The following is a 23,871-nucleotide window of genomic DNA, read 5'->3' as shown; positions in this document are numbered from 1 at the left end:
TACTTGGGGTGAATGCCGAGGAGGGGAGGCCATTTCTCTGCACAGTGTGAGACGGGCAGAAAGAGAATTTGGAGATTGCCGAGGGTGGTTGGACGTAAGCACGCTGCACGGCACAGCAGAGCGAGGCCCTGGTGGTGGTGGATGCATGCCGAAGGGTCGATGAATGGCAAGGCCTGCCCCAGTTGAGCCGGGATGAGCATTTTGCAGGCTGTGTGTGGGGCGAGCCGTTGTTGTTGCTGAGGAAGAGGAAGGGAGTGGGAAGGTGTGCCTTGGGACTGGATGTACGGAAGTCCCTGGGTCCTGATGAGTCAGAGCCACGAATGCTGGGGGAGCTGGCTGATGTCCTTGGGAGGCCACTCTCAATTATCTTTTAAAGGTCATAGCTCCTGGGGGCAGTTGCGGGTGTCCAGAAGATTGCTCTTAGGCCTCCTGTCTTGCAGAAGGGCGGGAAGGAAGATGTGGGAGAGCAGAGGCTGGTGAGCCTGTCCTTGTTGCCAGGGGAGGTGATGGAGAAAATCCTCCGCGGAAGCGTTGCCAAGCTGCTGAAGGACAAGCAAGTGATGAGGAGCCGTCGGCATGGATTTACCAAGAGGGAATCGTGCTTGACTGACCTCCCTGTCTTCTGTGTTGGAGTGGCTAGCTTTGTGGACAAGGAGAGAGACGTGGGTGGTGTTCACTTCAGCTTTGTAGAAGAGTCTTTGACGCTGTCTCCCCTTGCGCGCTCACAGGCGCTGGGGGCAGCCGTGTTCAGCATCCTCGTCTGTGATCCGGGCAGTGGGATGGAGCGTCCCCACAGCAAGTTGGCAGGTGGTAACCCTCCTTTTCAGAAAGGTCAAGAGGAAGACCCAGGTTAACGACAGGTCGGTCAGCGTCACCTCCGTGCCTGGCGGGATCGTGGAGCAGATCCTCCTGGAAAGTATGCCAAGGCACCTGGAAAAGGGAGGCGTGACTGCTGACAGCCAACATGGCTTCACAGAGGGCAAAGCGTGCCTGACAAATGGGGTGGCCTTCTATGACAGGATTAAGGCATTGGTGGGTAAGGGAAGAGCGACTGGCGTCACGTCCCTGGACTTGTGCAGAGCATTTGATACTGTCCCGCGCAAGATCCTTGTCTCTGAAATGGAGAGATGCGGACTTGGTGGGTGGACCGCTCGGTGTGTGATTGGCTGGATGGGTGCTCTCAATGAGTTGCAATGAAAGGCTCGATGTCCGAGTGGAGCCCAGTGATGAGTGGTGTCCCTCAGGGGTCCGTGCTGGGGCCAGTATGATTTAACATCTTTGTTAGGGCCACGGACAGTGGGCTGGAGTGTGCAGCCTCGGCAAGTTTGCGGATGACGCCAAGCTGAGTGTTGCGGTTGATGCTCTAGAGGGAAGGGATGCCATCCAGAGGGACCGTGGCAGGCTTGGGAGGTGGGCCCGTGCAAAGCTCATGGAGTGCCACGAGGCCAAGTGCCAGGGGCAATCCCAAAGATGGCTGCAGGCCGGGCGGTGAGTGCATTGAGAGCAGCCCTGCGGAGAAGGACTTGGGGGTATTGGTGAATGGAGAACTGAGTATGAGCCGGCAACGTTCGCGCGGAGCCCAGAAAGCCAGTCGTATGCCAGGTTGCGTCAAAAGCAGCGTGGCCAGCAGGTCGAGGGAGGTGATTCTCCCTCCCTACTCGGCTCTGGTGAGAGTGGAGTACTGCATTCGGCTCTGAAGGCCCCCAGCATAAGAAAGGCATGGACCTGCTCGAGCGGGTCCAGAGGAGGGCCACAAAGATGAGGAGGAGGTGCAGCACCTCCCCTTTGCAGACAGGCTGAGAGAGTTGGGATCGTTTAGCCGGGAGAAGAGGAGGCTTTGTGGAGACCTTGCAGCGGCCATGCGGTACTTTGAGGGGGCCCTCAGGAAAGGTGGGGAGGGCCTCTGGACCAGGGAGTGTAGTGATAAGACGACAGGTAACGGATTTAACCTGAGAGAGGGTAGCTTTAGGTTAGATATGAGAAAGAAATTCTTTCCCGTGAGGTCGGTGAGATGCTGGAAGAAGTTGCCTAGAGCAGCTGTGGCTGCCCCCTGCCTGGAGCTGTTCAAGGCCAGGCTGGATGGTGCTTTGAGCAAGCTGGTGTGGTGGAAGGTGTCCCTGCCCACGGCAGAGGGCTTGGAGCTAGATGATCTTGAAGGTCCCTTCCAACCCAACCCCTTTGACGACTCTATCCCCTCCCTGTTCTTACCTCGACCCACAAACCGTTTTGTTGTGTTCTCTCTCCCCTTTCCAGTTGAGGAGGGGGAGTGACAGAGCGGCTTGGCGGGCACCTGGCATCCAGCCAAAGTGAACCCAGCGCACAGGAGGAGCTTGCGTCAGAGGCATGGGTGGAAGTGCATTAGCGTGTCCAAGCCTTTGTTTGGGCAAGTGAAGGGCTTGTGTCACGGGCTGGAAGCCCACCGGCTTGCCAGCAGGTGGTGTTGCTGCGGCGATACTTCCTAAGAGAGGTCTTGTGGTCCTTGTCCACCCACCCCGATGGCCTGTTGAGTCCCGGTTCTGTGCCGGGTGAGGCTGGAAGAGCCTTAGAAGAAAGGAAGAGGAGGCACCTGAGGCTGGCATGCGGGAGAACTTTATTGAGGCAAAGGAGTGAAATGGCAGGAGCACCAAGGGGAAGGGAGCGGGTCTGAGGTGCAAGTAGGGCGGCCGTCAGCCGAGGGCTCCTTTCCTTGCAGTAGACTTTTCCAGAGCACCGAGGTCTTCCTGCCTTGCAGTGGGAGCAGCGCGGCGGAGGTGCCCCGGTGGTCTTTGGCTTGTGAGAAGGTGTTTGCAGCAGAGAGTACCGGATGTAGCTGTAGGGGCGATGCAAAGAAGACAGTGGGAGAAGAGGAGGAGGTAGGTAGCTCATGTTTCCAGGCACCGCGGGCTGGCCCCTTCGCTGCTTGCTTTGTGCCTTGAGGGGCGGAGGAGCCACGGACGGCGAGCCCATGTGGCAGCAGGAGCCTGAAGGTAGGTCCTCAATCCGTGACTTGGCTTCTAGCGTGTGGTTGGCTGGTATCAGGCGTGGTGTAAGGAGCCCTTAGCAGGGGTAGCAGGCTCTTCTGGCACCATAGCAGCCCAGGCCTCCGAAGCCATAGCCGAAGCCGCCGGAGGAGACGGGCACTCCCTGGGAGCTGAGGATGTTGCCCACGGCAGCCGATGAGGACGATCCGACGGCGGTGCTCTGGGGGAAGGAGCTGAGGATGGGTCCCGGCAGGGTGACCAGCACGGCGGGAGGCTGGATGACGACGCGGGATTCTTCGCACTGCCTGACGCAGGGCTCGTTGCAGCTGTTAGCCAGCGGGGTGGGTCCGCAGGGGCTGCAGAGGTTGTTGCAGGCCATGTCTGTGGTGTTGAGGGGCCCTGTAAGAGAGGGTGTTGAGGAAGCGGAGGGTGGTGGGGGCGCGAGGGGTGGCGTTACAGGAGGGCAGGGGAATGTGGAGGCACGGTGTGGGGCTGCGGGGAGCGCGGCGGTGGGGAGGCGTCGGCACTGCTGAGTCTGGAGGCAGCGCGTGCTGGAAGAGATGGGGCGGGTGCGGCAGGAGAAGGAGGGGAAGGGGCTTCAGGCTCACCTTGTTGACCGCGGAGGAGAAGGCACCAGGAGCAGCGTGTGAGAGAGAGAGGTGCTGGGCCAGCTTTTATGCTGGACCCTGAGGGGCGGGACAGCCTTTGCACAACGCGGTGTTTTGCAGCAAGAAGCTGTTGCGTGCCACAGCCTGGTGAGTAATGAGGAGGGGGGTGCGTTTTTCCCCCGCAGTTCTGCAATGTAGTGTCCTCCACTTGAGGACATGTCCACTTGGTCCTGGCGGCAGCTTTGAGGTGCAAATATTAGAGGCCAAAGGCTTGGTGTTGATGGCGCGTGTCAGGGCATGCAGAACATGTGACCGAAGCCTAGGAGGGGTGGGGTGTCGTCAGTGAGGTCATGCTGTGGCACTCGTGTGATGTGTTTTGTGGGTGCGCTGGGAAGGAGGGGCTCCTTTTCCTCGCAGCCCCGGAAGGTTGGTCTGGGCTTTCTGCTGTTGCGGGCAGGAGTGGCGGCCCCCTCAGTGGCATTTGCTCCGTGCCTGCCTTGCTGCCAGCTTGCTAAGCCTGCCTTGAGGCCTGGCCTTTGCCATTGAGCGTGCTCTGTGCGTGCCTTGGTGCCCGCCTTGCTTGTAAGGTTGTAGCTGGGAGAAAGGGGCCTGCGTGTCCCGGCTTGTGCCCCCTGGGGTCCGTCCCTGGGGGTGTCGGTGCGGGCAGAGGCAGAGGAGGCCTTTTTGGGAGAGCAGGCCGCCATCCCGGCAGCCCTGGCCGAGAGCTCGCCGGTCCTGTGACGTGGGGAGCCCTGCCTGGCTCCACCAGTGCTGGTGCTGCCCGTTCCGTAGCGAACCCCTTAGCTGTGGTGGCACGTTTGCAGCCTGGTGTCTGGCGTGCCACAGTGCTTGATGTGGGCCAGCTCACCAAGGCAGGTGAATTTCTGGAGAGCCCGTGAGTGTGGCGAGAGGCAGAGGTGGAGTGGGAGCGGCAGGCGGGGGAGGCTGGGGAGCCAGGGCCTTTGGGCTCTTTACTTGGGGTGAATGCCGAGGAGGGGAGGCCATTTCTCTGCACAGTGTGAGACGGGCAGAAAGAGAATTTGGAGATTGCCGAGGGTGGTTGGACGTAAGCACGCTGCACGGCACAGCAGAGCGAGGCCCTGGTGGTGGTGGATGCATGCCGAAGGGTCGATGAATGGCAAGGCCTGCCCCAGTTGAGCCGGGATGAGCGTTTTGCAGGCTGTGTGTGGGGCGAGCCGTTGTTGTTGCTGAGGAAGAGGAAGGGAGTGGGAAGGTGTGCCTTGGGACTGGATGTACGGAAGTCCCTGGGTCCTGATGAGTCAGAGCCACGAATGCTGGGGGAGCTGGCTGATGTCCTTGGGAGGCCACTCTCAATTATCTTTTAAAGGTCATAGCTCCTGGGGGCAGTTGCGGGTGTCCAGAAGATTGCTCTTAGGCCTCCTGTCTTGCAGAAGGGCGGGAAGGAAGATGTGGGAGAGCAGAGGCTGGTGAGCCTGTCCTTGTTGCCAGGGGAGGTGATGGAGAAAATCCTCCGCGGAAGCGTTGCCAAGCTGCTGAAGGACAAGCAAGTGATGAGGAGCCGTCGGCATGGATTTACCAAGAGGGAATCGTGCTTGACTGACCTCCCTGTCTTCTGTGTTGGAGTGGCTAGCTTTGTGGACAAGGAGAGAGACGTGGGTGGTGTTCACTTCAGCTTTGTAGAAGAGTCTTTGACGCTGTCTCCCCTTGCGCGCTCACAGGCGCTGGGGGCAGCCGTGTTCAGCATCCTCGTCTGTGATCCGGGCAGTGGGATGGAGCGTCCCCACAGCAAGTTGGCAGGTGGTAACCCTCCTTTTCAGAAAGGTCAAGAGGAAGACCCAGGTTAACGACAGGTCGGTCAGCGTCACCTCCGTGCCTGGCGGGATCGTGGAGCAGATCCTCCTGGAAAGTATGCCAAGGCACCTGGAAAAGGGAGGCGTGACTGCTGACGGCCAACATGGCTTCACAGAGGGCAAAGCGTGCCTGACAAATGGGGTGGCCTTCTATGACAGGATTAAGGCATTGGTGGGTAAGGGAAGAGCGACTGGCGTCACGTCCCTGGACTTGTGCAGAGCATTTGATACTGTCCCGCGCAAGATCCTTGTCTCTGAAATGGAGAGATGCGGACTTGGTGGGTGGACCGCTCGGTGTGTGATTGGCTGGATGGGTGCTCTCAATGAGTTGCAATGAAAGGCTCGATGTCCGAGTGGAGCCCAGTGATGAGTGGTGTCCCTCAGGGGTCCGTGCTGGGGCCAGTATGATTTAACATCTTTGTTAGGGCCACGGACAGTGGGCTGGAGTGTGCAGCCTCGGCAAGTTTGCGGATGACGCCAAGCTGAGTGTTGCGGTTGATGCTCTAGAGGGAAGGGATGCCATCCAGAGGGACCGTGGCAGGCTTGGGAGGTGGGCCCGTGCAAAGCTCATGGAGTGCCACGAGGCCAAGTGCCAGGGGCAATCCCAAAGATGGCTGCAGGCCGGGCGGTGAGTGCATTGAGAGCAGCCCTGCGGAGAAGGACTTGGGGGTATTGGTGAATGGAGAACTGAGTATGAGCCGGCAACGTTCGCGCGGAGCCCAGAAAGCCAGTCGTATGCCAGGTTGCGTCAAAAGCAGCGTGGCCGGCAGGTCGAGGGAGGTGATTCTCCCTCCCTACTCGGCTCTGGTGAGAGTGGAGTACTGCATTCGGCTCTGAAGGCCCCCAGCATAAGAAAGGCATGGACCTGCTCGAGCGGGTCCAGAGGAGGGCCACAAAGATGAGGAGGAGGTGCAGCACCTCCCCTTTGCAGACAGGCTGAGAGAGTTGGGATCGTTTAGCCGGGAGAAGAGGAGGCTTTGTGGAGACCTTGCAGCGGCCATGCGGTACTTTGAGGGGGCCCTCAGGAAAGGTGGGGAGGGCCTCTGGACCAGGGAGTGTAGTGATAAGACGACAGGTAACGGATTTAACCTGAGAGAGGGTAGCTTTAGGTTAGATATGAGAAAGAAATTCTTTCCCGTGAGGTCGGTGAGATGCTGGAAGAAGTTGCCTAGAGCAGCTGTGGCTGCCCCCTGCCTGGAGCTGTTCAAGGCCAGGCTGGATGGTGCTTTGAGCAAGCTGGTGTGGTGGAAGGTGTCCCTGCCCATGGCAGAGGGCTTGGAGCTAGATGATCTTGAAGGTCCCTTCCAACCCAAACCCCTTGACGACTCTATCCCCTCCCTGTTCTTACCTCGACCCACAAACCGTTTTGTTGTGTTCTCTCTCCCCTTTCCAGTTGAGGAGGGGGAGTGACAGAGCGGCTTGGCGGGCACCTGGCATCCAGCCAAAGTGAACCCAGCGCACAGGAGGAGCTTGCGTCAGAGGCATGGGTGGAAGTGCATTAGCGTGTCCAAGCCTTTGTTTGGGCAAGTGAAGGGCTTGTGTCACGGGCTGGAAGCCCACCGGCTTGCCAGCAGGTGGTGTTGCTGCGGCGATACTTCCTAAGAGAGGTCTTGTGGTCCTTGTCCACCCACCCCGATGGCCTGTTGAGTCCCGGTTCTGTGCCGGGTGAGGCTGGAAGAGCCTTAGAAGAAAGGAAGAGGAGGCACCTGAGGCTGGCATGCGGGAGAACTTTATTGAGGCAAAGGAGTGAAATGGCAGGAGCACCAAGGGGAAGGGAGCGGGTCTGAGGTGCAAGTAGGGCGGCCGTCAGCCGAGGGCTCCTTTCCTTGCAGTAGACTTTTCCAGAGCACCGAGGTCTTCCTGCCTTGCAGTGGGAGCAGCGCGGCGGAGGTGCCCCGGTGGTCTTTGGCTTGTGAGAAGGTGTTTGCAGCAGAGAGTACCGGATGTAGCTGTAGGGGCGATGCAAAGAAGACAGTGGGAGAAGAGGAGGAGGTAGGTAGCTCATGTTTCCAGGCACCGCGGGCTGGCCCCTTCGCTGCTTGCTTTGTGCCTTGAGGGGCGGAGGAGCCACGGACGGCGAGCCCATGTGGCAGCAGGAGCCTGAAGGTAGGTCCTCAATCCGTGACTTGGCTTCTAGCGTGTGGTTGGCTGGTATCAGGCGTGGTGTAAGGAGCCCTTAGCAGGGGTAGCAGGCTCTTCTGGCACCATAGCAGCCCAGGCCTCCGAAGCCATAGCCGAAGCCGCCGGAGGAGACGGGCACTCCCTGGGAGCTGAGGATGTTGCCCACGGCAGCCGATGAGGACGATCCGACGGCGGTGCTCTGGGGGAAGGAGCTGAGGATGGGTCCCGGCAGGGTGACCAGCACGGCGGGAGGCTGGATGACGACGCGGGATTCTTCGCACTGCCTGACGCAGGGCTCGTTGCAGCTGTTAGCCAGCGGGGTGGGTCCGCAGGGGCTGCAGAGGTTGTTGCAGGCCATGTCTGTGGTGTTGAGGGGCCCTGTAAGAGAGGGTGTTGAGGAAGCGGAGGGTGGTGGGGGCGCGAGGGGTGGCGTTACAGGAGGGCAGGGGAATGTGGAGGCACGGTGTGGGGCTGCGGGGAGCGCGGCGGTGGGGAGGCGTCGGCACTGCTGAGTCTGGAGGCAGCGCGTGCTGGAAGAGATGGGGCGGGTGCGGCAGGAGAAGGAGGGGAAGGGGCTTCAGGCTCACCTTGTTGACCGCGGAGGAGAAGGCACCAGGAGCAGCGTGTGAGAGAGAGAGGTGCTGGGCCAGCTTTTATGCTGGACCCTGAGGGGCGGGACAGCCTTTGCACAACGCGGTGTTTTGCAGCAAGAAGCTGTTGCGTGCCACAGCCTGGTGAGTAATGAGGAGGGGGGTGCGTTTTTCCCCCGCAGTTCTGCAATGTAGTGTCCTCCACTTGAGGACATGTCCACTTGGTCCTGGCGGCAGCTTTGAGGTGCAAATATTAGAGGCCAAAGGCTTGGTGTTGATGGCGCGTGTCAGGGCATGCAGAACATGTGACCGAAGCCTAGGAGGGGTGGGGTGTCGTCAGTGAGGTCATGCTGTGGCACTCGTGTGATGTGTTTTGTGGGTGCGCTGGGAAGGAGGGGCTCCTTTTCCTCGCAGCCCCGGAAGGTTGGTCTGGGCTTTCTGCTGTTGCGGGCAGGAGTGGCGGCCCCCTCAGTGGCATTTGCTCCGTGCCTGCCTTGCTGCCAGCTTGCTAAGCCTGCCTTGAGGCCTGGCCTTTGCCATTGAGCGTGCTCTGTGCGTGCCTTGGTGCCCGCCTTGCTTGTAAGGTTGTAGCTGGGAGAAAGGGGCCTGCGTGTCCCGGCTTGTGCCCCCTGGGGTCCGTCCCTGGGGGTGTCGGTGCGGGCAGAGGCAGAGGAGGCCTTTTTGGGAGAGCAGGCCGCCATCCCGGCAGCCCTGGCCGAGAGCTCGCCGGTCCTGTGACGTGGGGAGCCCTGCCTGGCTCCACCAGTGCTGGTGCTGCCCGTTCCGTAGCGAACCCCTTAGCTGTGGTGGCACGTTTGCAGCCTGGTGTCTGGCGTGCCACAGTGCTTGATGTGGGCCAGCTCACCAAGGCAGGTGAATTTCTGGAGAGCCCGTGAGTGTGGCGAGAGGCAGAGGTGGAGTGGGAGCGGCAGGCGGGGGAGGCTGGGGAGCCAGGGCCTTTGGGCTCTTTACTTGGGGTGAATGCCGAGGAGGGGAGGCCATTTCTCTGCACAGTGTGAGACGGGCAGAAAGAGAATTTGGAGATTGCCGAGGGTGGTTGGACGTAAGCACGCTGCACGGCACAGCAGAGCGAGGCCCTGGTGGTGGTGGATGCATGCCGAAGGGTCGATGAATGGCAAGGCCTGCCCCAGTTGAGCCGGGATGAGCGTTTTGCAGGCTGTGTGTGGGGCGAGCCGTTGTTGTTGCTGAGGAAGAGGAAGGGAGTGGGAAGGTGTGCCTTGGGACTGGATGTACGGAAGTCCCTGGGTCCTGATGAGTCAGAGCCACGAATGCTGGGGGAGCTGGCTGATGTCCTTGGGAGGCCACTCTCAATTATCTTTTAAAGGTCATAGCTCCTGGGGGCAGTTGTGGGTGTCCAGAAGATTGCTCTTAGGCCTCCTGTCTTGCAGAAGGGCGGGAAGGAAGATGTGGGAGAGCAGAGGCTGGTGAGCCTGTCCTTGTTGCCAGGGGAGGTGATGGAGAAAATCCTCCGCGGAAGCGTTGCCAAGCTGCTGAAGGACAAGCAAGTGATGAGGAGCCGTCGGCATGGATTTACCAAGAGGGAATCGTGCTTGACTGACCTCCCTGTCTTCTGTGTTGGAGTGGCTAGCTTTGTGGACAAGGAGAGAGACGTGGGTGGTGTTCACTTCAGCTTTGTAGAAGAGTCTTTGACGCTGTCTCCCCTTGCGCGCTCACAGGCGCTGGGGGCAGCCGTGTTCAGCATCCTCGTCTGTGATCCGGGCAGTGGGATGGAGCGTCCCCACAGCAAGTTGGCAGGTGGTAACCCTCCTTTTCAGAAAGGTCAAGAGGAAGACCCAGGTTAACGACAGGTCGGTCAGCGTCACCTCCGTGCCTGGCGGGATCGTGGAGCAGATCCTCCTGGAAAGTATGCCAAGGCACCTGGAAAAGGGAGGCGTGACTGCTGACGGCCAACATGGCTTCACAGAGGGCAAAGCGTGCCTGACAAATGGGGTGGCCTTCTATGACAGGATTAAGGCATTGGTGGGTAAGGGAAGAGCGACTGGCGTCACGTCCCTGGACTTGTGCAGAGCATTTGATACTGTCCCGCGCAAGATCCTTGTCTCTGAAATGGAGAGATGCGGACTTGGTGGGTGGACCGCTCGGTGTGTGATTGGCTGGATGGGTGCTCTCAATGAGTTGCAATGAAAGGCTCGATGTCCGAGTGGAGCCCAGTGATGAGTGGTGTCCCTCAGGGGTCCGTGCTGGGGCCAGTATGATTTAACATCTTTGTTAGGGCCACGGACAGTGGGCTGGAGTGTGCAGCCTCGGCAAGTTTGCGGATGACGCCAAGCTGAGTGTTGCGGTTGATGCTCTAGAGGGAAGGGATGCCATCCAGAGGGACCGTGGCAGGCTTGGGAGGTGGGCCCGTGCAAAGCTCATGGAGTGCCACGAGGCCAAGTGCCAGGGGCAATCCCAAAGATGGCTGCAGGCCGGGCGGTGAGTGCATTGAGAGCAGCCCTGCGGAGAAGGACTTGGGGGTATTGGTGAATGGAGAACTGAGTATGAGCCGGCAACGTTCGCGCGGAGCCCAGAAAGCCAGTCGTATGCCAGGTTGCGTCAAAAGCAGCGTGGCCGGCAGGTCGAGGGAGGTGATTCTCCCTCCCTACTCGGCTCTGGTGAGAGTGGAGTACTGCATTCGGCTCTGAAGGCCCCCAGCATAAGAAAGGCATGGACCTGCTCGAGCGGGTCCAGAGGAGGGCCACAAAGATGAGGAGGAGGTGCAGCACCTCCCCTTTGCAGACAGGCTGAGAGAGTTGGGATCGTTTAGCCGGGAGAAGAGGAGGCTTTGTGGAGACCTTGCAGCGGCCATGCGGTACTTTGAGGGGGCCCTCAGGAAAGGTGGGGAGGGCCTCTGGACCAGGGAGTGTAGTGATAAGACGACAGGTAACGGATTTAACCTGAGAGAGGGTAGCTTTAGGTTAGATATGAGAAAGAAATTCTTTCCCGTGAGGTCGGTGAGATGCTGGAAGAAGTTGCCTAGAGCAGCTGTGGCTGCCCCCTGCCTGGAGCTGTTCAAGGCCAGGCTGGATGGTGCTTTGAGCAAGCTGGTGTGGTGGAAGGTGTCCCTGCCCACGGCAGAGGGCTTGGAGCTAGATGATCTTGAAGGTCCCTTCCAACCCAACCCCTTTGACGACTCTATCCCCTCCCTGTTCTTACCTCGACCCACAAACCGTTTTGTTGTGTTCTCTCTCCCCTTTCCAGTTGAGGAGGGGGAGTGACAGAGCGGCTTGGCGGGCACCTGGCATCCAGCCAAAGTGAACCCAGCGCACAGGAGGAGCTTGCGTCAGAGGCATGGGTGGAAGTGCATTAGCGTGTCCAAGCCTTTGTTTGGGCAAGTGAAGGGCTTGTGTCACGGGCTGGAAGCCCACCGGCTTGCCAGCAGGTGGTGTTGCTGCGGCGATACTTCCTAAGAGAGGTCTTGTGGTCCTTGTCCACCCACCCCGATGGCCTGTTGAGTCCCGGTTCTGTGCCGGGTGAGGCTGGAAGAGCCTTAGAAGAAAGGAAGAGGAGGCACCTGAGGCTGGCATGCGGGAGAACTTTATTGAGGCAAAGGAGTGAAATGGCAGGAGCACCAAGGGGAAGGGAGCGGGTCTGAGGTGCAAGTAGGGCGGCCGTCAGCCGAGGGCTCCTTTCCTTGCAGTAGACTTTTCCAGAGCACCGAGGTCTTCCTGCCTTGCAGTGGGAGCAGCGCGGCGGAGGTGCCCCGGTGGTCTTTGGCTTGTGAGAAGGTGTTTGCAGCAGAGAGTACCGGATGTAGCTGTAGGGGCGATGCAAAGAAGACAGTGGGAGAAGAGGAGGAGGTAGGTAGCTCATGTTTCCAGGCACCGCGGGCTGGCCCCTTCGCTGCTTGCTTTGTGCCTTGAGGGGCGGAGGAGCCACGGACGGCGAGCCCATGTGGCAGCAGGAGCCTGAAGGTAGGTCCTCAATCCGTGACTTGGCTTCTAGCGTGTGGTTGGCTGGTATCAGGCGTGGTGTAAGGAGCCCTTAGCAGGGGTAGCAGGCTCTTCTGGCACCATAGCAGCCCAGGCCTCCGAAGCCATAGCCGAAGCCGCCGGAGGAGACGGGCACTCCCTGGGAGCTGAGGATGTTGCCCACGGCAGCCGATGAGGACGATCCGACGGCGGTGCTCTGGGGGAAGGAGCTGAGGATGGGTCCCGGCAGGGTGACCAGCACGGCGGGAGGCTGGATGACGACGCGGGATTCTTCGCACTGCCTGACGCAGGGCTCGTTGCAGCTGTTAGCCAGCGGGGTGGGTCCGCAGGGGCTGCAGAGGTTGTTGCAGGCCATGTCTGTGGTGTTGAGGGGCCCTGTAAGAGAGGGTGTTGAGGAAGCGGAGGGTGGTGGGGGCGCGAGGGGTGGCGTTACAGGAGGGCAGGGGAATGTGGAGGCACGGTGTGGGGCTGCGGGGAGCGCGGCGGTGGGGAGGCGTCGGCACTGCTGAGTCTGGAGGCAGCGCGTGCTGGAAGAGATGGGGCGGGTGCGGCAGGAGAAGGAGGGGAAGGGGCTTCAGGCTCACCTTGTTGACCGCGGAGGAGAAGGCACCAGGAGCAGCGTGTGAGAGAGAGAGGTGCTGGGCCAGCTTTTATGCTGGACCCTGAGGGGCGGGACAGCCTTTGCACAACGCGGTGTTTTGCAGCAAGAAGCTGTTGCGTGCCACAGCCTGGTGAGTAATGAGGAGGGGGGTGCGTTTTTCCCCCGCAGTTCTGCAATGTAGTGTCCTCCACTTGAGGACATGTCCACTTGGTCCTGGCGGCAGCTTTGAGGTGCAAATATTAGAGGCCAAAGGCTTGGTGTTGATGGCGCGTGTCAGGGCATGCAGAACATGTGACCGAAGCCTAGGAGGGGTGGGGTGTCGTCAGTGAGGTCATGCTGTGGCACTCGTGTGATGTGTTTTGTGGGTGCGCTGGGAAGGAGGGGCTCCTTTTCCTCGCAGCCCCGGAAGGTTGGTCTGGGCTTTCTGCTGTTGCGGGCAGGAGTGGCGGCCCCCTCAGTGGCATTTGCTCCGTGCCTGCCTTGCTGCCAGCTTGCTAAGCCTGCCTTGAGGCCTGGCCTTTGCCATTGAGCGTGCTCTGTGCGTGCCTTGGTGCCCGCCTTGCTTGTAAGGTTGTAGCTGGGAGAAAGGGGCCTGCGTGTCCCGGCTTGTGCCCCCTGGGGTCCGTCCCTGGGGGTGTCGGTGCGGGCAGAGGCAGAGGAGGCCTTTTTGGGAGAGCAGGCCGCCATCCCGGCAGCCCTGGCCGAGAGCTCGCCGGTCCTGTGACGTGGGGAGCCCTGCCTGGCTCCACCAGTGCTGGTGCTGCCCGTTCCGTAGCGAACCCCTTAGCTGTGGTGGCACGTTTGCAGCCTGGTGTCTGGCGTGCCACAGTGCTTGATGTGGGCCAGCTCACCAAGGCAGGTGAATTTCTGGAGAGCCCGTGAGTGTGGCGAGAGGCAGAGGTGGAGTGGGAGCGGCAGGCGGGGGAGGCTGGGGAGCCAGGGCCTTTGGGCTCTTTACTTGGGGTGAATGCCGAGGAGGGGAGGCCATTTCTCTGCACAGTGTGAGACGGGCAGAAAGAGAATTTGGAGATTGCCGAGGGTGGTTGGACGTAAGCACGCTGCACGGCACAGCAGAGCGAGGCCCTGGTGGTGGTGGATGCATGCCGAAGGGTCGATGAATGGCAAGGCCTGCCCCAGTTGAGCCGGGATGAGCGTTTTGCAGGCTGTGTGTGGGGCGAGCCGTTGTTGTTGCTGAGGAAGAGGAAGGGAGTGGGAAGGTGTGCCTTGGGACTGGATGTACGGAAGTCCCTGGGTCCTGATGAGTCAGAGCCACGAATGCTGGGGGAGCTGGCTGATGTCCTTGGGAGGCCACTCTCAATTATCTTTTAAAGGTCATAGCTCCTGGGGGCAGTTGCGGGTGTCCAGAAGATTGCTCTTAGGCCTCCTGTCTTGCAGAAGGGCGGGAAGGAAGATGTGGGAGAGCAGAGGCTGGTGAGCCTGTCCTTGTTGCCAGGGGAGGTGATGGAGAAAATCCTCCGCGGAAGCGTTGCCAAGCTGCTGAAGGACAAGCAAGTGATGAGGAGCCGTCGGCATGGATTTACCAAGAGGGAATCGTGCTTGACTGACCTCCCTGTCTTCTGTGTTGGAGTGGCTAGCTTTGTGGACAAGGAGAGAGACGTGGGTGGTGTTCACTTCAGCTTTGTAGAAGAGTCTTTGACGCTGTCTCCCCTTGCGCGCTCACAGGCGCTGGGGGCAGCCGTGTTCAGCATCCTCGTCTGTGATCCGGGCAGTGGGATGGAGCGTCCCCACAGCAAGTTGGCAGGTGGTAACCCTCCTTTTCAGAAAGGTCAAGAGGAAGACCCAGGTTAACGACAGGTCGGTCAGCGTCACCTCCGTGCCTGGCGGGATCGTGGAGCAGATCCTCCTGGAAAGTATGCCAAGGCACCTGGAAAAGGGAGGCGTGACTGCTGACGGCCAACATGGCTTCACAGAGGGCAAAGCGTGCCTGACAAATGGGGTGGCCTTCTATGACAGGATTAAGGCATTGGTGGGTAAGGGAAGAGCGACTGGCGTCACGTCCCTGGACTTGTGCAGAGCATTTGATACTGTCCCGCGCAAGATCCTTGTCTCTGAAATGGAGAGATGCGGACTTGGTGGGTGGACCGCTCGGTGTGTGATTGGCTGGATGGGTGCTCTCAATGAGTTGCAATGAAAGGCTCGATGTCCGAGTGGAGCCCAGTGATGAGTGGTGTCCCTCAGGGGTCCGTGCTGGGGCCAGTATGATTTAACATCTTTGTTAGGGCCACGGACAGTGGGCTGGAGTGTGCAGCCTCGGCAAGTTTGCGGATGACGCCAAGCTGAGTGTTGCGGTTGATGCTCTAGAGGGAAGGGATGCCATCCAGAGGGACCGTGGCAGGCTTGGGAGGTGGGCCCGTGCAAAGCTCATGGAGTGCCACGAGGCCAAGTGCCAGGGGCAATCCCAAAGATGGCTGCAGGCCGGGCGGTGAGTGCATTGAGAGCAGCCCTGCGGAGAAGGACTTGGGGGTATTGGTGAATGGAGAACTGAGTATGAGCCGGCAACGTTCGCGCGGAGCCCAGAAAGCCAGTCGTATGCCAGGTTGCGTCAAAAGCAGCGTGGCCGGCAGGTCGAGGGAGGTGATTCTCCCTCCCTACTCGGCTCTGGTGAGAGTGGAGTACTGCATTCGGCTCTGAAGGCCCCCAGCATAAGAAAGGCATGGACCTGCTCGAGCGGGTCCAGAGGAGGGCCACAAAGATGAGGAGGAGGTGCAGCACCTCCCCTTTGCAGACAGGCTGAGAGAGTTGGGATCGTTTAGCCGGGAGAAGAGGAGGCTTTGTGGAGACCTTGCAGCGGCCATGCGGTACTTTGAGGGGGCCCTCAGGAAAGGTGGGGAGGGCCTCTGGACCAGGGAGTGTAGTGATAAGACGACAGGTAACGGATTTAACCTGAGAGAGGGTAGCTTTAGGTTAGATATGAGAAAGAAATTCTTTCCCGTGAGGTCGGTGAGATGCTGGAAGAAGTTGCCTAGAGCAGCTGTGGCTGCCCCCTGCCTGGAGCTGTTCAAGGCCAGGCTGGATGGTGCTTTGAGCAAGCTGGTGTGGTGGAAGGTGTCCCTGCCCACGGCAGAGGGCTTGGAGCTAGATGATCTTGAAGGTCCCTTCCAACCCAACCCCTTTGACGACTCTATCCCCTCCCTGTTCTTACCTCGACCCACAAACCGTTTTGTTGTGTTCTCTCTCCCCTTTCCAGTTGAGGAGGGGGAGTGACAGAGCGGCTTGGCGGGCACCTGGCATCCAGCCAAAGTGAACCCAGCGCACAGGAGGAGCTTGCGTCAGAGGCATGGGTGGAAGTGCATTAGCGTGTCCAAGCCTTTGTTTGGGCAAGTGAAGGGCTTGTGTCACGGGCTGGAAGCCCACCGGCTTGCCAGCAGGTGGTGTTGCTGCGGCGATACTTCCTAAGAGAGGTCTTGTGGTCCTTGTCCACCCACCCCGATGGCCTGTTGAGTCCCGGTTCTGTGCCGGGTGAGGCTGGAAGAGCCTTAGAAGAAAGGAAGAGGAGGCACCTGAGGCTGGCATGCGGGAGAACTTTATTGAGGCAAAGGAGTGAAATGGCAGGAGCACCAAGGGGAAGGGAGCGGGTCTGAGGTGCAAGTAGGGCGGCCGTCAGCCGAGGGCTCCTTTCCTTGCAGTAGACTTTTCCAGAGCACCGAGGTCTTCCTGCCTTGCAGTGGGAGCAGCGCGGCGGAGGTGCCCCGGTGGTCTTTGGCTTGTGAGAAGGTGTTTGCAGCAGAGAGTACCGGATGTAGCTGTAGGGGCGATGCAAAGAAGACAGTGGGAGAAGAGGAGGAGGTAGGTAGCTCATGTTTCCAGGCACCGCGGGCTGGCCCCTTCGCTGCTTGCTTTGTGCCTTGAGGGGCGGAGGAGCCACGGACGGCGAGCCCATGTGGCAGCAGGAGCCTGAAGGTAGGTCCTCAATCCGTGACTTGGCTTCTAGCGTGTGGTTGGCTGGTATCAGGCGTGGTGTAAGGAGCCCTTAGCAGGGGTAGCAGGCTCTTCTGGCACCATAGCAGCCCAGGCCTCCGAAGCCATAGCCGAAGCCGCCGGAGGAGACGGGCACTCCCTGGGAGCTGAGGATGTTGCCCACGGCAGCCGATGAGGACGATCCGACGGCGGTGCTCTGGGGGAAGGAGCTGAGGATGGGTCCCGGCAGGGTGACCAGCACGGCGGGAGGCTGGATGACGACGCGGGATTCTTCGCACTGCCTGACGCAGGGCTCGTTGCAGCTGTTAGCCAGCGGGGTGGGTCCGCAGGGGCTGCAGAGGTTGTTGCAGGCCATGTCTGTGGTGTTGAGGGGCCCTGTAAGAGAGGGTGTTGAGGAAGCGGAGGGTGGTGGGGGCGCGAGGGGTGGCGTTACAGGAGGGCAGGGGAATGTGGAGGCACGGTGTGGGGCTGCGGGGAGCGCGGCGGTGGGGAGGCGTCGGCACTGCTGAGTCTGGAGGCAGCGCGTGCTGGAAGAGATGGGGTGGGTGCGGCAGGAGAAGGAGGGGAAGGGGCTTCAGGCTCACCTTGTTGACCGCGGAGGAGAAGGCACCAGGAGCAGCGTGTGAAAGAGAGAGGTGCTGGGCCAGCTTTTATGCTGGACCCTGAGGGGCGGGACAGCCTTTGCACAACGCGGTGTTTTGCAGCAAGAAGCTGTTGCGTGCCACAGCCTGGTGAGTAATGAGGGGGGGGGTGCGTTTTTCCCCCGCAGTTCTGCAATGTAGTGTCCTCCACTTGAGGACATGTCCACTTGGTCCTGGCGGCAGCTTTGAGGTGCAAATATTAGAGGCCAAAGGCTTGGTGTTGATGGCGCGTGTCAGGGCATGCAGAACATGTGACCGAAGCCTAGGAGGGGTGGGGTGTCGTCAGTGAGGTCATGCTGTGGCACTCGTGTGATGTGTTTTGTGGGTGCGCTGGGAAGGAGGGGCTCCTTTTCCTCGCAGCCCCGGAAGGTTGGTCTGGGCTTTCTGCTGTTGCGGGCAGGAGTGGCGGCCCCCTCAGTGGCATTTGCTCCGTGCCTGCCTTGCTGCCAGCTTGCTAAGCCTGCCTTGAGGCCTGGCCTTTGCCATTGAGCGTGCTCTGTGCGTGCCTTGGTGCCCGCCTTGCTTGTAAGGTTGTAGCTGGGAGAAAGGGGCCTGCGTGTCCGGGCTTGTGCCCCCTGGGGTCCGTCCCTGGGGGTGTCGGTGCGGGCAGAGGCAGAGAAGGCCTTTTTGGGAGAGCAGGCCGCCATCCCGGCAGCCCTGGCCGAGAGCTCGCCGGTCCTGTGACGTGGGGAGCCCTGCCTGGCTCCACCAGTGCTGGTGCTGCCCGTTCTGTAGCGAACCCCTTAGCTGTGGTGGCACGTTTGCAGCCTGGTGTCTGGCGTGCCACAGTGCTTGATGTGGGCCAGCTCACCAAGGCAGGTGAATTTCTGGAGAGCCCGTGAGTGTGGCGAGAGGCAGAGGTGGAGTGGGAGCGGCAGGCGGGGGAGGCTGGGGAGCCAGGGCCTTTGGGCTCTTTACTTGGGGTGAATGCCGAGGAGGGGAGGCCATTTCTCTGCACAGTGTGAGACGGGCAGAAAGAGAATTTGGAGATTGCCGAGGGTGGTTGGACGTAAGCACGCTGCACGGCACAGCAGAGCGAGGCCCTGGTGGTGGTGGATGCATGCCGAAGGGTCGATGAATGGCAAGGCCTGCCCCAGTTGAGCCAGGATGAGCGTTTTGCAGGCTGTGTGTGGGGCGAGCCGTTGTTGTTGCTGAGGAAGAGGAAGGGAGTGGGAAGGTGTGCCTTGGGACTGGATGTACGGAAGTCCCTGGGTCCTGATGAGTCAGAGCCACGAATGCTGGGGGAGCTGGCTGATGTCCTTGGGAGGCCACTCTCAATTATCTTTTAAAGGTCATAGCTCCTGGGGGCAGTTGCGGGTGTCCAGAAGATTGCTCTTAGGCCTCCTGTCTTGCAGAAGGGCGGGAAGGAAGATGTGGGAGAGCAGAGGCTGGTGAGCCTGTCCTTGTTGCCAGGGGAGGTGATGGAGAAAATCCTCCGCGGAAGCGTTGCCAAGCTGCTGAAGGACAAGCAAGTGATGAGGAGCCGTCGGCATGGATTTACCAAGAGGGAATCGTGCTTGACTGACCTCCCTGTCTTCTGTGTTGGAGTGGCTAGCTTTGTGGACAAGGAGAGAGACGTGGGTGGTGTTCACTTCAGCTTTGTAGAAGAGTCTTTGACGCTGTCTCCCCTTGCGCGCTCACAGGCGCTGGGGGCAGCCGTGTTCAGCATCCTCGTCTGTGATCCGGGCAGTGGGATGGAGCGTCCCCACAGCAAGTTGGCAGGTGGTAACCCTCCTTTTCAGAAAGGTCAAGAGGAAGACCCAGGTTAACGACAGGTCGGTCAGCGTCACCTCCGTGCCTGGCGGGATCGTGGAGCAGATCCTCCTGGAAAGTATGCCAAGGCACCTGGAAAAGGGAGGCGTGACTGCTGACGGCCAACATGGCTTCACAGAGGGCAAAGCGTGCCTGACAAATGGGGTGGCCTTCTATGACAGGATTAAGGCATTGGTGGGTAAGGGAAGAGCGACTGGCGTCACGTCCCTGGACTTGTGCAGAGCATTTGATACTGTCCCGCGCAAGATCCTTGTCTCTGAAATGGAGAGATGCGGACTTGGTGGGTGGACCGCTCGGTGTGTGATTGGCTGGATGGGTGCTCTCAATGAGTTGCAATGAAAGGCTCGATGTCCGAGTGGAGCCCAGTGATGAGTGGTGTCCCTCAGGGGTCCGTGCTGGGGCCAGTATGATTTAACATCTTTGTTAGGGCCACGGACAGTGGGCTGGAGTGTGCAGCCTCGGCAAGTTTGCGGATGACGCCAAGCTGAGTGTTGCGGTTGATGCTCTAGAGGGAAGGGATGCCATCCAGAGGGACCGTGGCAGGCTTGGGAGGTGGGCCCGTGCAAAGCTCATGGAGTGCCACGAGGCCAAGTGCCAGGGGCAATCCCAAAGATGGCTGCAGGCCGGGCGGTGAGTGCATTGAGAGCAGCCCTGCGGAGAAGGACTTGGGGGTATTGGTGAATGGAGAACTGAGTATGAGCCGGCAACGTTCGCGCGGAGCCCAGAAAGCCAGTCGTATGCCAGGTTGCGTCAAAAGCAGCGTGGCCGGCAGGTCGAGGGAGGTGATTCTCCCTCCCTACTCGGCTCTGGTGAGAGTGGAGTACTGCATTCGGCTCTGAAGGCCCCCAGCATAAGAAAGGCATGGACCTGCTCGAGCGGGTCCAGAGGAGGGCCACAAAGATGAGGAGGAGGTGCAGCACCTCCCCTTTGCAGACAGGCTGAGGGAGTTGGGATCGTTTAGCCGGGAGAAGAGGAGGCTTTGTGGAGACCTTGCAGCGGCCATGCGGTACTTTGAGGGGGCCCTCAGGAAAGGTGGGGAGGGCCTCTGGACCAGGGAGTGTAGTGATAAGACGACAGGTAACGGATTTAACCTGAGAGAGGGTAGCTTTAGGTTAGATATGAGAAAGAAATTCTTTCCCGTGAGGTCGGTGAGATGCTGGAAGAAGTTGCCTAGAGCAGCTGTGGCTGCCCCCTGCCTGGAGCTGTTCAAGGCCAGGCTGGATGGTGCTTTGAGCAAGCTGGTGTGGTGGAAGGTGTCCCTGCCCACGGCAGAGGGCTTGGAGCTAGATGATCTTGAAGGTCCCTTCCAACCCAACCCCTTTGACGACTCTATCCCCTCCCTGTTCTTACCTCGACCCACAAACCGTTTTGTTGTGTTCTCTCTCCCCTTTCCAGTTGAGGAGGGGGAGTGACAGAGCGGCTTGGCGGGCACCTGGCATCCAGCCAAAGTGAACCCAGCGCACAGGAGGAGCTTGCGTCAGAGGCATGGGTGGAAGTGCATTAGCGTGTCCAAGCCTTTGTTTGGGCAAGTGAAGGGCTTGTGTCACGGGCTGGAAGCCCACCGGCTTGCCAGCAGGTGGTGTTGCTGCGGCGATACTTCCTAAGAGAGGTCTTGTGGTCCTTGTCCACCCACCCCGATGGCCTGTTGAGTCCCGGTTCTGTGCCGGGTGAGGCTGGAAGAGCCTTAGAAGAAAGGAAGAGGAGGCACCTGAGGCTGGCATGCGGGAGAACTTTATTGAGGCAAAGGAGTGAAATGGCAGGAGCACCAAGGGGAAGGGAGCGGGTCTGAGGTGCAAGTAGGGCGGCCGTCAGCCGAGGGCTCCTTTCCTTGCAGTAGACTTTTCCAGAGCACCGAGGTCTTCCTGCCTTGCAGTGGGAGCAGCGCGGCGGAGGTGCCCCGGTGGTCTTTGGCTTGTGAGAAGGTGTTTGCAGCAGAGAGTACCGGATGTAGCTGTAGGGGCGATGCAAAGAAGACAGTGGGAGAAGAGGAGGAGGTAGGTAGCTCATGTTTCCAGGCACCGCGGGCTGGCCCCTTCGCTGCTTGCTTTGTGCCTTGAGGGGCGGAGGAGCCACGGACGGCGAGCCCATGTGGCAGCAGGAGCCTGAAGGTAGGTCCTCAATCCGTGACTTGGCTTCTAGCGTGTGGTTGGCTGGTATCAGGCGTGGTGTAAGGAGCCCTTAGCAGGGGTAGCAGGCTCTTCTGGCACCATAGCAGCCCAGGCCTCCGAAGCCATAGCCGAAGCCGCCGGAGGAGACGGGCACTCCCTGGGAGCTGAGGATGTTGCCCACGGCAGCCGATGAGGACGATCCGACGGCGGTGCTCTGGGGGAAGGAGCTGAGGATGGGTCCCGGCAGGGTGACCAGCACGGCGGGAGGCTGGATGACGACGCGGGATTCTTCGCACTGCCTGACGCAGGGCTCGTTGCAGCTGTTAGCCAGCGGGGTGGGTCCGCAGGGGCTGCAGAGGTTGTTGCAGGCCATGTCTGTGGTGTTGAGGGGCCCTGTAAGAGAGGGTGTTGAGGAAGCGGAGGGTGGTGGGGGCGCGAGGGGTGGCGTTACAGGAGGGCAGGGGAATGTGGAGGCACGGTGTGGGGCTGCGGGGAGCGCGGCGGTGGGGAGGCGTCGGCACTGCTGAGTCTGGAGGCAGCGCGTGCTGGAAGAGATGGGGCGGGTGCGGCAGGAGAAGGAGGGGAAGGGGCTTCAGGCTCACCTTGTTGACCGCGGAGGAGAAGGCACCAGGAGCAGCGTGTGAGAGAGAGAGGTGCTGGGCCAGCTTTTATGCTGGACCCTGAGGGGCGGGACAGCCTTTGCACAACGCGGTGTTTTGCAGCAAGAAGCTGTTGCGTGCCACAGCCTGGTGAGTAATGAGGAGGGGGGTGCGTTTTTCCCCCGCAGTTCTGCAATGTAGTGTCCTCCACTTGAGGACATGTCCACTTGGTCCTGGCGGCAGCTTTGAGGTGCAAATATTAGAGGCCAAAGGCTTGGTGTTGATGGCGCGTGTCAGGGCATGCAGAACATGTGACCGAAGCCTAGGAGGGGTGGGGTGTCGTCAGTGAGGTCATGCTGTGGCACTCGTGTGATGTGTTTTGTGGGTGCGCTGGGAAGGAGGGGCTCCTTTTCCTCGCAGCCCCGGAAGGTTGGTCTGGGCTTTCTGCTGTTGCGGGCAGGAGTGGCGGCCCCCTCAGTGGCATTTGCTCCGTGCCTGCCTTGCTGCCAGCTTGCTAAGCCTGCCTTGAGGCCTGGCCTTTGCCATTGAGCGTGCTCTGTGCGTGCCTTGGTGCCCGCCTTGCTTGTAAGGTTGTAGCTGGGAGAAAGGGGCCTGCGTGTCCCGGCTTGTGCCCCCTGGGGTCCGTCCCTGGGGGTGTCGGTGCGGGCAGAGGCAGAGGAGGCCTTTTTGGGAGAGCAGGCCGCCATCCCGGCAGCCCTGGCCGAGAGCTCGCCGGTCCTGTGACGTGGGGAGCCCTGCCTGGCTCCACCAGTGCTGGTGCTGCCCGTTCCGTAGCGAACCCCTTAGCTGTGGTGGCACGTTTGCAGCCTGGTGTCTGGCGTGCCACAGTGCTTGATGTGGGCCAGCTCACCAAGGCAGGTGAATTTCTGGAGAGCCCGTGAGTGTGGCGAGAGGCAGAGGTGGAGTGGGAGCGGCAGGCGGGGGAGGCTGGGGAGCCAGGGCCTTTGGGCTCTTTACTTGGGGTGAATGCCGAGGAGGGGAGGCCATTTCTCTGCACAGTGTGAGACGGGCAGAAAGAGAATTTGGAGATTGCCGAGGGTGGTTGGACGTAAGCACGCTGCACGGCACAGCAGAGCGAGGCCCTGGTGGTGGTGGATGCATGCCGAAGGGTCGATGAATGGCAAGGCCTGCCCCAGTTGAGCCGGGATGAGCGTTTTGCAGGCTGTGTGTGGGGCGAGCCGTTGTTGTTGCTGAGGAAGAGGAAGGGAGTGGGAAGGTGTGCCTTGGGACTGGATGTACGGAAGTCCCTGGGTCCTGATGAGTCAGAGCCACGAATGCTGGGGGAGCTGGCTGATGTCCTTGGGAGGCCACTCTCAATTATCTTTTAAAGGTCATAGCTCCTGGGGGCAGTTGCGGGTGTCCAGAAGATTGCTCTTAGGCCTCCTGTCTTGCAGAAGGGCGGGAAGGAAGATGTGGGAGAGCAGAGGCTGGTGAGCCTGTCCTTGTTGCCAGGGGAGGTGATGGAGAAAATCCTCCGCGGAAGCGTTGCCAAGCTGCTGAAGGACAAGCAAGTGATGAGGAGCCGTCGGCATGGATTTACCAAGAGGGAATCGTGCTTGACTGACCTCCCTGTCTTCTGTGTTGGAGTGGCTAGCTTTGTGGACAAGGAGAGAGACGTGGGTGGTGTTCACTTCAGCTTTGTAGAAGAGTCTTTGACGCTGTCTCCCCTTGCGCGCTCACAGGCGCTGGGGGCAGCCGTGTTCAGCATCCTCGTCTGTGATCCGGGCAGTGGGATGGAGCGTCCCCACAGCAAGTTGGCAGGTGGTAACCCTCCTTTTCAGAAAGGTCAAGAGGAAGACCCAGGTTAACGACAGGTCGGTCAGCGTCACCTCCGTGCCTGGCGGGATCGTGGAGCAGATCCTCCTGGAAAGTATGCCAAGGCACCTGGAAAAGGGAGGCGTGACTGCTGACGGCCAACATGGCTTCACAGAGGGCAAAGCGTGCCTGACAAATGGGGTGGCCTTCTATGACAGGATTAAGGCATTGGTGGGTAAGGGAAGAGCGACTGGCGTCACGTCCCTGGACTTGTGCAGAGCATTTGATACTGTCCCGCGCAAGATCCTTGTCTCTGAAATGGAGAGATGCGGACTTGGTGGGTGGACCGCTCGGTGTGTGATTGGCTGGA

At 60.2% G+C, this 23,871-nt stretch overlaps 5 protein-coding genes across 5 annotated transcripts; all 5 read right to left on the bottom strand.

The window, feature by feature from the left end:
• Positions 1-3,036: 3,036 nt before the first annotated feature.
• LOC130146653 (feather keratin-like) lies at positions 3,037-3,348 on the bottom strand. The gene has a single exon (XM_056333038.1). The coding sequence runs from the start codon at positions 3,337-3,339 to the stop codon at positions 3,037-3,039; it is 303 nt and encodes a 100-aa protein (XP_056189013.1). The 5' UTR covers positions 3,340-3,348.
• Positions 3,349-7,576: 4,228 nt separating this feature from the next.
• LOC130146610 (feather keratin-like) lies at positions 7,577-7,888 on the bottom strand. Its single transcript, XM_056332943.1, has one exon. The coding sequence runs from the start codon at positions 7,877-7,879 to the stop codon at positions 7,577-7,579; it is 303 nt and encodes a 100-aa protein (XP_056188918.1). The 5' UTR covers positions 7,880-7,888.
• Positions 7,889-12,116: 4,228 nt separating this feature from the next.
• On the bottom strand, positions 12,117-12,428 carry LOC130146612 (feather keratin-like). The gene has a single exon (XM_056332946.1). The coding sequence runs from the start codon at positions 12,417-12,419 to the stop codon at positions 12,117-12,119; it is 303 nt and encodes a 100-aa protein (XP_056188921.1). The 5' UTR covers positions 12,420-12,428.
• Positions 12,429-16,656: 4,228 nt separating this feature from the next.
• On the bottom strand, positions 16,657-16,968 carry LOC130146611 (feather keratin-like). Its single transcript, XM_056332945.1, has one exon. It carries the CDS (start codon positions 16,957-16,959, stop codon positions 16,657-16,659), a length of 303 nt encoding a protein of 100 aa, XP_056188920.1. The 5' UTR covers positions 16,960-16,968.
• A 4,228-nt stretch (positions 16,969-21,196) lies between these two features.
• On the bottom strand, positions 21,197-21,508 carry LOC130146615 (feather keratin-like). Its single transcript, XM_056332950.1, has one exon. It carries the CDS (start codon positions 21,497-21,499, stop codon positions 21,197-21,199), a length of 303 nt encoding a protein of 100 aa, XP_056188925.1. The 5' UTR covers positions 21,500-21,508.
• Between the last annotated feature and the right edge of the window lie 2,363 nt (positions 21,509-23,871).

This window comes from Falco biarmicus, chromosome 3, assembly GCF_023638135.1.
Source record: "Falco biarmicus isolate bFalBia1 chromosome 3, bFalBia1.pri, whole genome shotgun sequence".
In the NCBI taxonomy this organism is placed as follows: Eukaryota; Metazoa; Chordata; class Aves; order Falconiformes; family Falconidae; genus Falco; species Falco biarmicus.
Note: the sequence above shows the minus strand (reverse complement) of the source record. Positions and strands in the feature narration are given on the sequence as shown.

Excerpts from the sequence above, each read along its gene's own strand:
- LOC130146615 (XM_056332950.1), bottom strand. The coding sequence starts at position 21,499 with ATGGCCTGCAACAACCTCTGCAGCCCCTGCGGACCCACCCCGCTGGCT.
- LOC130146611 (XM_056332945.1), bottom strand. The coding sequence starts at position 16,959 with ATGGCCTGCAACAACCTCTGCAGCCCCTGCGGACCCACCCCGCTGGCT.
- LOC130146610 (XM_056332943.1), bottom strand. The coding sequence starts at position 7,879 with ATGGCCTGCAACAACCTCTGCAGCCCCTGCGGACCCACCCCGCTGGCT.
- LOC130146612 (XM_056332946.1), bottom strand. The coding sequence starts at position 12,419 with ATGGCCTGCAACAACCTCTGCAGCCCCTGCGGACCCACCCCGCTGGCT.
- LOC130146653 (XM_056333038.1), bottom strand. The coding sequence starts at position 3,339 with ATGGCCTGCAACAACCTCTGCAGCCCCTGCGGACCCACCCCGCTGGCT.